Genomic DNA, 15,393 nt, shown 5'->3' on the forward strand with positions numbered 1-15,393 from the left:
TCTTCATAATATGCAAATATTTTAGTGTGTCTCTACCAATTAGACGCATAATGTCCTATTTATAGGCCCAGTGCATTTTGGTGTGTTGATGTTACCACAGTATTGCAGGGTTGAGCACCAATTTGCACCACTGTGTCAGTGACCGTCACTACAACCCCTCTGTGCCCAGTTACCCCCATGAAATCAAGCAGGTAGGATCAATGTTTATTTTGTGTGTTAGCTAAACTCCGTATTGTTTTGATATTTAAAAAGCTAGCGAGGATTGCTTGTGTGATGAGTCTTCCAATCAATAAACACGCCTTTGCCTGCGCACGTTGTTTTCTTTTGATCAGATCTTATTAGTACTTTTATTTCTTTCATTCTCCTCTTTGTCTTGTTGTCTAGGTGTGTTTTTTTTCTCCTTTTGTCTGTCATTGTCACTGTAAATCAGCCCATTTCATTTCAATTCAGAGGGTAAAAAAGAAAAAAAAACTCTATATTGCCAGAGCACTTTAAAAACAGACACTACATCACTTTCTGTTTCTACCCATCTGTTTTTTTGTGTGTGTCTCAAGGGTTTTCTCCCTTCTCGCTCTTCACATGTCTATCTTTTCCCCACCCGAGCTTAACACCACCAGCAGTGGAAACACGCATGCAGACATCAGAGACTGTTGACTTGTGACTGTCATTCCAAGCAGCCATTTCTGATGTAAGTGGGGGGAAATCAAAGGTTATCATCTGTCAGTGAACGCATTAAGAACCATCTCATTTCCTGCTCTTTGTACCACTTCTATATGCAAGGCGGGCTTCCTTTCAATTAGGCTTCATGAATACAGATCCTTCCCAGTGGTAAAGCTTTGGAATGAAACATGATTTGTCTTGTATTCGGCTTTTTTTTTTGGAATTACAATATGAGTATTTTCTTTTATTCATAACACAACCCCAACAGCATATGTGCTAGTGAAACAACCTCCTACTGTATTATCACTGAGGTAATCCAGTGATGATAAAACTCCAATTAAAACATTCTTCCCTCCAGTTTACACCCCAGTAAGCTGTTAGATAAAAAAGACAAGAAAAAACCCCATGGCAAAAGTCAAGAGGTATGCTGTGCACTACCTAGTTTAATCCACAATCTCATCCAGCATCGACGGTAGCCTGGCAGTTTCCTTCATTTTCTCTCATAAAATGACTAATACCTTCCTCCTGGTGGGCTCATACATCACAGCAGGGCCAATGTCTCTGTGTTTAACTAATAGGCTCTGTGTTCTCAAGCAGCCGAGGATGGCACGGGTTATGACAAACTGCATCAACAAGACATTCATTACCCTCAACATCCTAGCAACCAAATCACAATTACCGCGATCCACGAGTGAGCATCCAGCCCAGCCCCGCTGCCACACTCTTACTCCTCGCACACCACGTCGCCAATGCATAAATTAGCCTTCTTTTGTCACATTGGGGGGTTTGGCGGGTTGAGAATTAGCTCCGTTTGTTTTGCTCGTGATGAGACAGGGTGCGCTGTTGCCGGATGACTGCGAAAACTTTTACTGACAAATCAATAGAAGTCACTTTCATTTTCATTCTGTGTGTTTGTGCATCTTGGGATTAACTGAATGTTTTTGTGTGTACATTTTTACGTGTATACTTGTGTGTGTGTGTGTGTGTGTGTGTGTGTGTGTATCCATGCAGATAGTTGTCTTGACTGACTAATGTACTTGGCCTGCGCTGTATCAGGACTCTATTGTTGCACTGTGTCCTCCCCACAGTCATTAGATCACCATTAATCTCTCATCTGCCATTAAAACAACAGCCACTGAGCTGGGCTGAACAATAGTGTGGCCCTTCCTCCAGCCCCTCGACACACACTAGCAATGAGTTTGAATTAGGCTCTCGGGGGTCACCGATTAGACCCACATAATTCATCCAGACGGCTGAGTTCACTAAGAGGTTATGTTGCTCCTCTGTATGGGAAAGCTGAACGACATACTTTCTCCATCCAAGCGTGTCAGCTATTCTTGTACTTATCTAGCATATAGAAGAAGACTGGTGATATTCTTTATTTCTCCTACGTCCTGCAAATCCTATTAAAAGACCAAAAACCAACAACGGATTAATACGATTTACATGGTATGTGTGTGGCTAAAGCCATACGCACCTCCACTGTTGGCCAAAAACTATACGAACACATAATTGAGCTATGGTCCCTTCTTTATCATGAATGTGAGCACCGTAGTCTATTCAAAATTAATTTGGTTCTGCTTCACCAAATGTGTATTAATCCACACCTGAAAATAGTCGCCAACAAATGCACTACTTTCTCCTATTTGAGTAACGTTTGTTTAATCCCAGAGCCAAGTTGTTTGAGGAAGTTATTAGGCCTTTTTATGAAAATAATAATAATTTGTGACCCATTTAAAAAGATTTCCTTTGCTAGTAATCAATAGGCTTTGAGGGTAGAGGGTGTCCAGTGTGGCGAAAGTATCTGGAGTCCGGCTTGGTTTGGTTTTATCTTTTCATGGGGTTTGTTGACAATATGGAAAATACAGAGTAATACAAGCCTTAATCTTTCAAAATAAATGTTTTTAAAAAAAAAAAAAAAAAACTGGACAAAGAACTTGTTCTAAATTACTGCATACAGCATTTTATTAGCACTGAACAATCTGTAATTTATGATTTATTATCATTATTTTTAGAGGTTGGTGTGGCAGTAGTGGTAATAGCATTTGACTGATAGTTTGATTTATAAACAAGTGTTGCTGACTGAATACATCAGTAGGAAATTAGCATAGCTTCTAACTGCTTGCAGCACTTTGTATACTCATAATGGAACAGACAAACATCACCGAGTTCATAATGTTTTCTTTAGGAATCGAGAGTGGAAAAATGATTTTGAACGTTGCTGGACCCTAAATAATTAAGGAATGAGTTATTATACAGTAGTTTCACCATAAAACTCAGTCAGTCTTGCTGTGAATATTTGTTATTCACATGAGTGCAGATTTTGGTTGAAGGCAAAAAGAACCGGCTCCGGATGCAGGGGCATAATTAGCAAAACATGCTAAAGCTTGGAAAGTGAAAACATTTTTCTGGGGCGAGCACAAAAATCAAAGATTTATGTGCTGCTTTTTGCATAAAATTACATCTCAAGTGTGAACTTAAATTTTTCTATGTCCTCCAACCAAACCTTTGCTTTTTTTTTTCATTTTAAGTGATATGTTTATGCTCACTAGAAGCACCTGAGTCATTAGCATTATTCATAACATGAATCTTCGTCTGAGTCTTCCCTTTGGTGGAGAAGAAAAACGACTTCACACTCCACTAACTGTGAGCAGGAGAGAAGGGCTCTTCCTGCGATGAAAAATACCTTCATCCAGAAGCATGGTTGGTTAGTTAAGTGAGAGACACTGTGCTGCAATTTCCCCCTCATTCAACCCGTCTCAATCAAGACCTCAGCTGTATTCTTGATCTAAGGCACATGTGTGTAAGTCTACAGTAACCGAGTGAATGGCTAATCACATTCGCCACCAACGTATTATCAGCCGGGTGATGATGAGTGACTGCGTTTGTGTAATTTTCAGACTGTATCACAGATTGACGCATTAAATCAGACCATTGTTTCTTAAAATGGGTCACAGGCCTAATTCGTGTGAGTTTCCACGTAACAAGGCCCTGAAACATGATGTAATGATGATGACGAGGACCTGTTGTGCAAAGGGCTGCAGAGCCTCTTCAGGGGGAAGTGGAGATGGATGGTTGGGTCAGGAAAATGTTTGACTCTGACACTGAGACTACGGTTTGTATCCCATTTCCTACCAACAGTTAACGCTGGTTTTTTCTCACCAATACCACAACAATTCCCTAATCCAACCCAAGCAGTGCAGTTTATCCAGATTTTGGAAACAGCTGTCGATAAAACAGGCTCCTCTTAAGGTCTGCTTAATTGCTTTTACGTTTCTGTCTTTCAAACCCAAGGGACGGGAAGTCCTATAAGTACTCAGAATAATGGAAAGTTGGAACAGTTCCATGACAATGACTAAATGTTTTCAACTGATGAAGACCAAGTCATATGGTTGAAAGCAGAAAAAAAACAAGTAAGTGGGCCTTGAGTGTACATTTTTGCATATGTTTTTTTTTTTTTTTTTTTTTAAGACTGGTGTTGGACTATGATGAGAGGATGAGCAAAAGATATCGCTTCACAAATATTTCTCATTTATTGATTAACCATACCAATTATCCTATTTAGGGTTGCAGTGGAAAAGCTGGAGCCAATCACAGCTGACATTGGGCAAGGGCGGGGTTTACCCTGGACAGGTCGCCAGACTATCACAGGAATGACATATAGAGGCATGTATTTCTTGGATTCATTTTACATGCATCTGTGAGGTAAGAAAATTTTCAAAAAAATAATTAGACAATTAGACACTAAGTAGCAATTTTGTTCATAGTTCAGAGGAAGACTGTGTTGTATCAGTTTGAACCACCTGTCCGCACATGCTGTGTTTTCTGCATCTACAGCGATCATTCATAAAAAACATGATTTAATGAAACTGTACCACAGAGGAGACAATCTAATACATTTCCTTATAACTAACAACAACAAAGACCCATCCACAGCGCTTTGGCCACTCACCATCCTGAGGGCATTTCCCATATCAACATGAGGCTCATGGTTACACCCTGCACTAAATGTAATCCCCCCCCCCCACTATGCAGATGGTTTAGTGTTATTCTATCTGTAACTGGACTCGAAGCCAGGCTCTGAGTGGGCCTAATGACTCCTAAACCCAAGTTGGTTAAGTGGGAATCCAACACCATCGCCCCGCTGTAACCTAATCTCCCTTTAGACCACCTGGACCCAGGATCCACCCCGTGTGTTCAAAACACACTTGGCAATGGCGCAGAAACAGTCCATTTGCATTTTTAAGCATTTAGCTAACAGCCTCCATCAAGACCTTTTAATATACAGCCTGTACTGCTCTGGCAATATGAGACCAATATGAGATATGTCAGACAAAAACATCATCACTGAATTACAAGAGCTGTTTGAAAATAGTACTAACAAATAACCCCTGTCTCCCTCCGATGATTATCCATGATGAACAAATTCTTGGCAGAGAGAAAAAGGATGGGGGGGGGGGCAGAGGAGGTTTTCTTTTAATAGTATAACTGACATTTGGTCTCAGATGAGAATTGCACCTTTGCTGCCAAAGAACTCATCCAAAGATCTGACTGAGAGAACTTTTATGCTAATGTGAAGGGAGTTGGAGGTTTTTTATGTCTCAGAAGATATGTTTTAGCGCCCCCCCACCCCCCACCCCCCCTACAAGGGGTAAATAACTTTGTGCATATCTTGTGTGCATTTTTGCAGCGCCATGTAGCAGCAATAGCCTGCAACATATACATAACAGCTCCAGATGGTTTGTCGTAACATCTGTCTTACCTGACAAAACATAGCCTGCAGCATGTGGCCATAAGGTGTATTATTGGGTTATTCTTGCACAAGGTTGGCTTCAAACCATATAACAGTCACCGGCTTGACAGCGCACACACTGGGACTAGACAAAATTAGTGTCTCTCTCTGCCACACATGAATGACAGACTGTCTCCGTGTCTTCCATCACTATCTTTTTAGTTCCAGGGTCCTTCCAACGCAGAGAGAAAATCTGTGGCACCTCTGGCGGCTGGGTTATGCCAAAGTGTATTAATGAGTGGGATACCCAGACAGTGACAAACAGGCAGCAAGACAGACAGGGGCAGTGGAGCGGAACGGACTTGAAACAGTGTCTGGCGACTGATAAGTGATGGTGGTAGGAGGAGGAGGAGGAGCAGGGCCGAGACTTTGTGTTTCAGAGAGGGCGAGGTTAAGAAGGGGGGAAAAAAAAAAGAATCAAGGGAAAATGTGGAAATTTAAGTGTTTTTGATGGCACACCACTCATTTCCTCTCGCTGCGGTTCTCTCCCCTCTTTCTTTAACTCACTGTACTCACTGTCATTTCTTTCTCTCTCACACCTTATTTTTCCTTGCTTTTACCTTTCCATTTCACCTCATCCAGCTCCACCCCCACCTTTCTCTTTTTCTCTTCTTCTCCTGCCTCCTATCATCTTGGCCAGGCCACTTGGCTGATCGGTGAGTATGGTAATCAGCGAGAGGCTGATAACAACTGATAAGTCCTCTTGTCGGATGCTAAGAGCTTGAATGACATTTTTACACAGTCGTAAAAATGGAAAAACACGCCGTAAAAGCTGATGAATGGATGGACCCTGTGTGATTTCCCCTCTCTGGGTGTTACATGAATGTACACAGTGTTTGCAAACAGGCATATCTACCTCTTAACATTGCCTTGTAGTTGTGTGTACATGCATCATGTGTGCATCCTTCGCCTTGTTTGGAGGGGAGACAGGAGGGTGGGGGTGAGGAGTGTCACAGAAAGGGCTTTCATCCTGGGCTTATCAGAGCCAAAGCAGGGGGAGATCGTTGGCTGCTGGAGCGAAACGGCGACTGTTGCTGCCCCCCCACCACCACCGTCCACACCGGACCTGTCTTCCCCTGTCTTTGTGATTCCCACCTTCACACACACACACACACACACACACACACACACACACACACACACACCTACCTACACACAAGCCAGAAAGTGTTGTGTATGTATCTTTGCTTACAACCAAGCAGACAGATACACAAAGAAAGACAGACATAGACATCAACTTACAGACTGACAAGCTTTCTGTCATCATCTATCACTCTCCGTGTCATTCCTTCCACTGCAGAGGAACACACACACGCACACACACACACACACACACAAACAAAAACTATCACTAGGATGTTGTTTTCTGCATTAACCTGGCCTTAACCAAACGCTGAATAATCACCCATTTCCTGTTTCCTTTTTTTTTTTTTGGCCGACGACTAGGAGACGTGCTACCCCACAGCGTCGGTGACGAGGCCATATGCACCTCTAAATCATGAGGCATTATCACCATGCTGTGCTCCAACGAGCAACTATAACCATGATGGAAGACACCAGATGATCAGTGTTCAACAGCAGAGTTCATCTCCATAATGCTAGATTAACATTTTTAGAATGTTAATCATTACCTAAGTTAATTATTCAGCACCTCTAAGCACTGAATGTGTTGTCGGTTTATTATCTAGTGATCACTTAAACACTTTTTTTTTTTTTGTGGAGGAAAAGAACCGTAGCTTTCACATTTTGGAATGAAAATTATAGTAAAAAGTTTTGATTAATTCACAATGTGATTAGCCACTCAGCAAGTGAGTGTGTCTGTGTGTGTTTGTGCATGAGAGAGAGAGAGAGATAGAGAGACTTGTCAAGTGGAATTACACTGACAGGTGAAAAGGTCAAACTCACTGACCCACACGGACAGGCAAACAACTTCTTAGGCCTAAAAAATGCAAGAAAAAAAAAAAAATGGAAAGGTCACTTCATTCAATACTTCCTGCAAAGCTCCAAATCCCATCACAGAGAAAGACACAAAGAAAAGAAAACAGTGAGTTCAGGAACCAGTGTTGCGCTTCTCTGATAAATGGACAGCTGATGAGTCGGGCGATATCACCTCCCTTCATCCCCTGCTGGTCATCTGCAGCACATTTTACAGCCCTAACACGTCATTCAGTGGAGAGATATGGGAGCAGAAGATTATATTCATCATCATTCCCTGAACCTCTGACTTCTCTTTCATGCTCACTCATGGATCACAGGAATAATTTGCTGTTGTTGCATGATAACTCCAGCAAGGTGATTTTTCCATTTCCCTTTCATTTTCTGCTTCACACGTCTGTCCGCTGGTTGAGAAAAAGCCCCAGACCTCTGAGGCCGATGGAGCCGATAGCACCGGCATATTTCACATCCCTATCTGGAATGAAGTCATGGTGCAGGGTCTGTGGTGGCCATATGGAGGTGACGGCTGCGTGGGACTGACCACAGCTTCCCCTGCCCTGTGTGCCACTCTCTGGACACCATAGGTGGCGGCGAGAAGAAGGGGTGTCTGTCTAGCCCCTTCCATGCTGTTTAACAGGCTGGACATGTGGCACAGCATCTGTCTCCGGAGGACAGACCCACACCACCGATTGGCCTGGTTCACAACCGTACACACACACACTCAGAAACACACATATGTACAAAGGAACAAAAGGTACAAATAAAGGATATGTTACTAATATTAAAAGGTAATATCACACTGACGGTACAAAAACAAGGTAGTAAATAATATAGACGTATCATATACTGCTTTCTTCCATTGTTAATCAGCCTGCACCAGTAACAATGAAAACTATTTCATCCGTAGAGAACAAACACTGTTATTTAGCACTAAGCAAAAGAAGACAGCACACAGGGTAAGTAAGTGGCTGTTACATAGGCTGCTGTTTCGTGTCTCTTCGTGTCATACAGTAGTGCTGACTTCGAACCAGCCCAAAAGACAAAACACATGGGTCCTATGAGGCCCTGGAGGCCAGAGGCTGTGGGACAATTTAACACAGCCACAAGCAAAATATGGAATGGCAATTGCTACAATTGCTCTGGATGGAGCCCTGAGGTCATACACATGGGCAAGTGTTCAGAGATATATACACACACACACACACACACACACACACAATCACAAATGAAACATTCAATGTAAATGGTCTGACGAGAGTCATAAATCTCTGGGTGGCCGCTGGGCAGCTGAGGTCAGGCAGCCAGCAGTCCTGTCAGAGCAGTGCAGCTGCGTGAACAGAGATAGCCTCCGTGGTAGAGGCGACACCGGGACAGGTCTGCAGGCAGAAAACTGGAATTGGTCTGTGTTACTTTTTCAAAATGAAAGGTGCAGAACAGGTCTGGTCCCAACATAATATATCTATTTTCGGGGGGGGGGGGGTAGAATACCATGGAATTCCAAAGCAGATGAAATCCATTTCGTAGATGGGTCATTGTTTCATCATCTTTTAAAAAAGAAAATCACCACCCCCCCCCCCCCCCCCCAGGCCTGGATACAGCAGAAAGTGACACAGTGAATATAATCTGGTGATGTAGTGACTCCATGTAGGGCTAGTTGTTGTACCACTGTAGCTGTGAGCTAAGTGCTAACACACTAGTCAACTGGCGCTTGTCAGTCACAATGACTCCCTAGCTTCTTTCCATTTTCTCTGCCCTGAACCATTAGTGGACATCATTTCATTCAGTGATGAGTGTTATTGGAGAGGGACTGTCAGTTAGCTAGCTTGTTAGCTTGGATGGTAATGGGGCAATAAATTCAGTTTATTCCAGAGACATTTTTACTATCTACTCCTATGGCATAACTACAGTAACCTGCAAGCCATCTCTTTGACAGTTGAGGTTGAGTAAAACTGGATGATGGAACACGGCTAATAAGCTCCAATAGCCTCTTCCATTTTGGGCTCTCTATTCCCCTAATAGCCAAAGCTGTTGAGGTAGCTCAGGGTCAGCAGCACAAATTTAAAGTTCACCTAAGTTAAACTTCAAGTGAAACAGCGTTTTTTTTTTATTGGAATGAATAGATTTTGCAGTGAAAACAGAATATACAAGATTTTGGACAGTAAAGTATCAACAAATGCTGACCGCGGTCGTGGATGTCAAAACATTGAGATTTGAACTCATTCACAAGCTGGATGAGTCAACAGATTATTATTTTGATCATCAGAAAAAACAAATTCAAACTGAAAGTCTGTCTGGCAACGGCACTCACCGGCCCACACACAGGAGTGAGAGACACGCAACTAAAATACAGCACCAGAGCATCTAGGGACAAATGAGAGAGTTTCACTTCTTCCAAAGCTCCTTCTCTGCCCTGCGTTAACTATGGTACAGTATCAGCATCCTTTAGTTTTGCACTGGTGTAATGAGCAGGTGGTGTCCTATTGTGTAGCTCTGTTGGAAGTACAACAGAACAAAAACACATTTAGAATCTGTAGTGTTGTGTGTGTTAGAAAAGGTAAAATTAGGGAGAGGATGAACCCAATTCTAGGTTGACAGAGGTAAAGCAGGACTAATGAGGATTATAGAGAAGGAGAAAGTATGAAAAAAGGAAGGAGAAGAAATGAGTCTGGAATGATAAAAGGGGAAAGAGACAGAGGGATTGTTGAGGAGTCTCTCTGGATTTGCAGAATCCCCTCACCCTCTAGTTTTGGGACAAAGTCACACTGACACACTTACTGCCTGGTGAGCTCTCTCTTTCTCTCTCTCGCTCTCTTTCTCTCTTTCTTTTGCACTGGTAATGAGAGCTGTAGGTGTCCGCCGACTGTCACATACACACCGCCGAGCGTTTAATAGTAAGCGGGTGCTCACTCGCTCACATACTCGCACGCAGTATTCCTGGATGTATGCCAGAGTGAAAGGACACCTACAGTGAGATGTGGAAATAGGAGGAAACCATAAGGCTCTTTTTTATTTTTTGTTATCAGCCAATTGATTTATGATACAATACATCTACTGCTCTGTCAGGCCAAATAAAAATAGCCTGAGCTTTAACCATAGATACTGTACTCATGCCTTTGTTTTTGGTCTGTATATTCAGTTCGCCTCAACAATACAAAAGGAGCAGTGACCTCCTAGGGTTTCCTTTAATTGACATGGTTAATTTTCATGCACTCCACCCAGGCAGACAACACAGACATCCACTATCTCATTAGAGCATGGGGGCATTTAGTCTGAAAGCTTAATTAGCTTAAGACTGCAGCACAGTGGAAAAAAAAAAAAAAAACGTTCATAAAAGCAGCGTCTAGCAGCGATGGAAGGTTAGAGGAGTGATAATGTATTTCTCACATTTTAGAGCCCGACAACAAAAACAAGCACTCATTGTCACCAACATTATTATCACCACTTCAAACAACCGGCAGCAGCCGTATTGTCATAAAACAAATCACATCATATCTCTCTTTTAGCTTACTGGACACATAAAAGTTTGTTCCTATCAGTGCTAGAAAGGTATATATTTCTGATTTGAAAAGACATTTTGAGCGATACTAAACTGACAAGAAGTATTCAGCAGTCCTGCTCAGTCTCATTACGCCGTATCCAGTTTCCCTGCCGTCTGTAACCATGTAGGATACTAAATGATGAATGAATCCTCGCTGCTGCTGCTGCTGCTGCTGCTGCTGCTGGGCTGGCATTCGCCCGTACTGTACTCAGGCAGCAGAGAGAACCCAGGGCACGTGTTTCCAGCTCCACAAACAATAACCATAATCGCTGCTGTAAAAACAATGTCACTGCACTTTACACGCACATGTTCATCTTTCTTTAAATTTAAAGTTGACATAAACACCTGATAAACCTGATAAAATGCCACAGGAAGTGGCCAAAGAGAAAAGAAACAACATCATTTTCTCCTGTTTCTAAAAGGGTGATACTTTGGAGATGGGTGTTTTTTTTTTTCTCAGTAGATTCACACTTGTGAACACTTCCTATCTAATCTACACATTTCAGCCAAGCCCAGTACAAGATGACAAGTTATACATTTACAGTGTTTTACTGCTCACAATGACGGTATGATTATTTGTGGGGGCATTGTCAATCCACACATGTATCTATTACTGCACATATATTTTGGAAATTCTAAAAAGGGTCAAAGGTCAATGAACTCATGCAGCACATCAGCAGAGACCTAAACTTTCAATGAAAGCATCAAAATCCCAGAAGCAGAATGAGATCTTTACGTGACATTGGCAATATGAAAGCTGTCACATCAGGTCAAGAAGAAGAAAAAAACGTCCACTTCTGACAAACAGAGGGGGAAAAAACAGCAGACCACATTTGCTGGTTGTTCTTTGAACTGTTTCTGCTTCTAGACAGTCACAGGCTGGGGAGATGTGATGAATTATTCCCCTGGAGCCAGCGCGGGAAGAAAAGCTGAACTTGTTCTCACATCTCCTGCTACTGAGGAGAAATAACTAGCTCCACTCACTTTGATGGAAAGGAATACACACACACACACACACACACACACACATAGGCTCTCTATCTGGCTGCTTGGAAGTAACTCATTTTTCTACATTTCTCACATGTACCTCTCCCATTTTATTCTGCTGGTTCCCCGCTCAACCTGTCTGCTGTCTTACTCCTTCCTGCAGGTACTCTTGACTTTGCTCACCCTTGCCTTCCTTGCTCACTGTAGGGAAATCCACTTGTTTTCAGACACCAAATCACTCCTGCCATTATCACCATCATTGCCTCTGCTGTCATTAAGTTCATCACGGCGATGATGCCTTTCAGCGACCCCACCGAACCTCTTTCTGGTCTCACTTACCTGTGCAATCTCATACAGCAGTTTGTAGTGTTCCTCCCGTTTCTGCAAGGTGCACAAATTGCAGCCCATTCTAGTTGTCAGGGAAACAGTGCTGGGTGCCCGCTGGAGTGTGTGTGCTGTCTGCGGCGTGTGTGAGCTCCCCCTGGGGCGAAACACACTCGGGCTCCTCTTCCTTGGCTCCCCCACACCTCTTTCTCATCCGTGTATCCTCAGAGATCCCCTCTGTCGCTCCGAGCACGCCACGCACACATGTGGTTCAGTTCACTGCTCTAGTGGAGGTTGTGGGTGTAGTTCCTTCAGTGTGTGTGTGTGTGTGTGTGTTAGTGAGGAGTGTGTCAGTGGTAAGATGAGTAGAAGCACCTGGATTCTCTTTCCCTCTTGCCTGTCACTCCTTCCCTTGATTCTCACTTGCATGCCTACATACACTCCACTCCACTGTCTTTTCTCCACCACCTCCTCTCTCAGTGTGAGCACACACTCCTACTCACACACACTTTTGGCTCATGAAGACACACCTCCTCCTGTGGCAGGCTGTCTACACATGCCTGCTCCTACTCCGGCTCATGAATAGACAGCATCCTCATTGGCTGTTTAAGGGAAGGGGCTGGGAGAAAAGGGAGGGGACTGCTCTTATCTCGGGCAGATTCAGTATCTGAACGTCAGTGTTGTTGCATGCAGGCAGAGTGAAGGACATGCTGCATGTGTTTTTGTGTGTGTGTGTGTGTGTGTGTGTGTGTGTGTGTGTGTGTGTGTGTGTGTGTGTGTGTGTGTGTGTGTGTATGTGTGTGTGTGAGAGAGAGTCAGAGTGCACTAGTGGCTGCATCTGTATTTGTATGCTCAACAGTGCATCTGTTTGTTGTCAGTGTGTACACATTCCACCAAAAAATCCCAAATCCCTACATTTCACTGCAAAAAAAAAAAAAAAAATCAATACAAAAATCTAACAGGAGTTAAAATGCCATCCACACAGTTAATCAAGTTACTGAGGGGGCTATTTGTCAGTGCACACATTTGACAACTGGATTTGGCATGGAAATCAATCTCATTTGGATTCAATCTGATAGCCTGTTGCCCTCGGTACAATGGTTGGAGGAGTGGAGTTTAGCGGCTGCCATAGATTTACAGTCAGAGAGTGATAGTCACCAAACAGATGCTTCCCTCTCTCTGCGAGCAGTTAGACAAGGGCACTGGGCATTGTCTGACTGGGCTGACACACAGGAAGAAACACAGACAAGTATTGATTGGCTTCAAATTAGCTTCCAGCCCAACTGGCCCCTCTCTGCGGGGGAGCGGGGCAGTGGGGGAGTGGAGGAAAGAGAGGGTGATGGAAAAAGGAGGAGAAAAGTAGATGGAAGACCCAGAGATGCCGCTAAGATAAATTGAAAAAGCAGCGATATTACAACCCTGTCACGCTAGGAATTATGCTAATTTGCCACAGCAAATATGTTTTGACAGAAACATAATGAAGTCCAGATTACATTTTTTATCAGCATAATGAGGAAAAGTTGTCAATGAACATTTTTATGGTTCTGTATAGGCACTAACAGAACTTGGTAAATGTTAGGGAAAGATCAAGGTCTTGATTTCATATTTAAAAACAAAGAGACTTGATGAACGATAGGATGTTTTTACACAATTAACATTTAGATTCAAACTGAAATTAAAATTTTCCACACTTTTTGTGTGAAGAGATATAAACTGATACTGCAGCTAATCTGCATTTTCCATTTTTTTTTTTAACTCATACTTGAAGAACGCCCGACAGTTTACCCTTTTTTTCAACAGTCCAACAAATATTTATGATGTACTGCTTTCTGAGAAAAACAGATTAATTCTGACTTTTATCAAGACTCTAATCAAAGTGATTTGTTCGCTCAATGTAACCACACACACAACTAACCACACTGTCTTCGGTGTCAAAGTCCTGTTCTCTGTACGTATGCCATCCATCTTACCACCTCCATACAACTTGTGAACCGTACAGAAAGGTAGCAGTTATGTTTCCTCTTATTAAATTGTAATTTCTATAAGACTGTATTAATGTACTTATACAGCATAAAAGGGACATATAATGCTTTTCTCCTCTGGATATGCCTACAGACATCTTGTTTGTGTTGTCAGAGAAAAACACATCAAGATTATGCTGCCAGTAGGATCATTGAAAAACAACAAATGACATTGTCCTGGAGAAAACTGTTTGGAAGAACAGCCTTCAGCATAACAATATGCAGCATGGAAGTCACTCAGTGCTTAACAATGTATTGTATTGCATGTTTTATAAACTCAAATGTTAGTGCTTCCAGTGTCGGTCTGGGTCATTCTTTTCTTTACAGAAGGGCGGCACAGTTCATACTGTAGCACATTTTATTTTACAATGAAATGTGTCAGCGTAAAATCTGTCGTGGCAAACTGAGAACTCCCAGTCAGAAGGCAGATACACCCCGTGTTCATGACGAATAGCCGTCACTGCTAAGACTATGAGCAGAGAGCACAGATGCGTCATCCTCCTTATCACCAGTCATGCAGGTACAAGGACCACAGTGGTTCAGTCAAGGGCGTCGGAGCAGATCCAGATACAGCCCCCCAGATAACACTTAACCCTTTCTGCCCGAGCACTTTTGTCCCACTCTGATGAGGTCACCACTGTCTGCGATGACCTCTAAAGGTGACTTCTCGCGCTGACATCACCAACTAATGAACTTTAGGGTTCTTCTCTTTCTTTAATCATTTTCTTGCTCTTCTTATTTTCCTTCTCCTCTTTCAGTGTCTCTCAACTCTCACTCCAGTGCTGATGTTTGCAGTCTGGGATTGAGTGTTGAGTTGAGTGCGGGATTAGCAATATTACCAGACTCTGGTTAAACTGTCACTGTGATCCTACATAAGCTCAGATTTGCTGACGGACACAAAAACACAGCTAAATGTGTGTGTCCACAACACACTTCAGTCACACACACATATACTTTACACGGTTCTGGAAAGCTTGAAATATCCACCGTATTCCTCCGCTTTTCACTGAAAATAAAGTAAATCTGAGATGAATGGTGTCCTTACAGAAGGTGACATCATCATCATGTTCATTTATGACCTATCACCATCCTTTTCATTGTTCATGTCACCCACTTTCCATCATCTCTACAATTTC

At 42.7% G+C, this 15,393-nt stretch overlaps 1 protein-coding gene across 1 annotated transcript in view; it reads right to left on the reverse strand.

Moving 5' to 3' along the window:
- LOC111224589 (PDZ domain-containing RING finger protein 4-like) overlaps positions 1–12,320 on the reverse strand; it is a 32,521-nt gene extending 20,201 nt beyond the window's left edge. The window contains exon 1 of the mRNA XM_022749132.1: positions 12,252–12,320. Coding sequence (XP_022604853.1) covers positions 12,252–12,320 — 69 coding nt within the window. The remainder of the gene's footprint in view (positions 1–12,251) is intronic.
- Positions 12,321–15,393: the final 3,073 nt, after the last annotated feature.

Source organism: Seriola dumerili, unplaced genomic scaffold, assembly GCF_002260705.1.
Source record: "Seriola dumerili isolate Sdu_G_001 unplaced genomic scaffold, Sdu_1.0 BDQW01000138.1, whole genome shotgun sequence".
Lineage (NCBI taxonomy): Eukaryota > Metazoa > Chordata > Actinopteri > Carangiformes > Carangidae > Seriola > Seriola dumerili.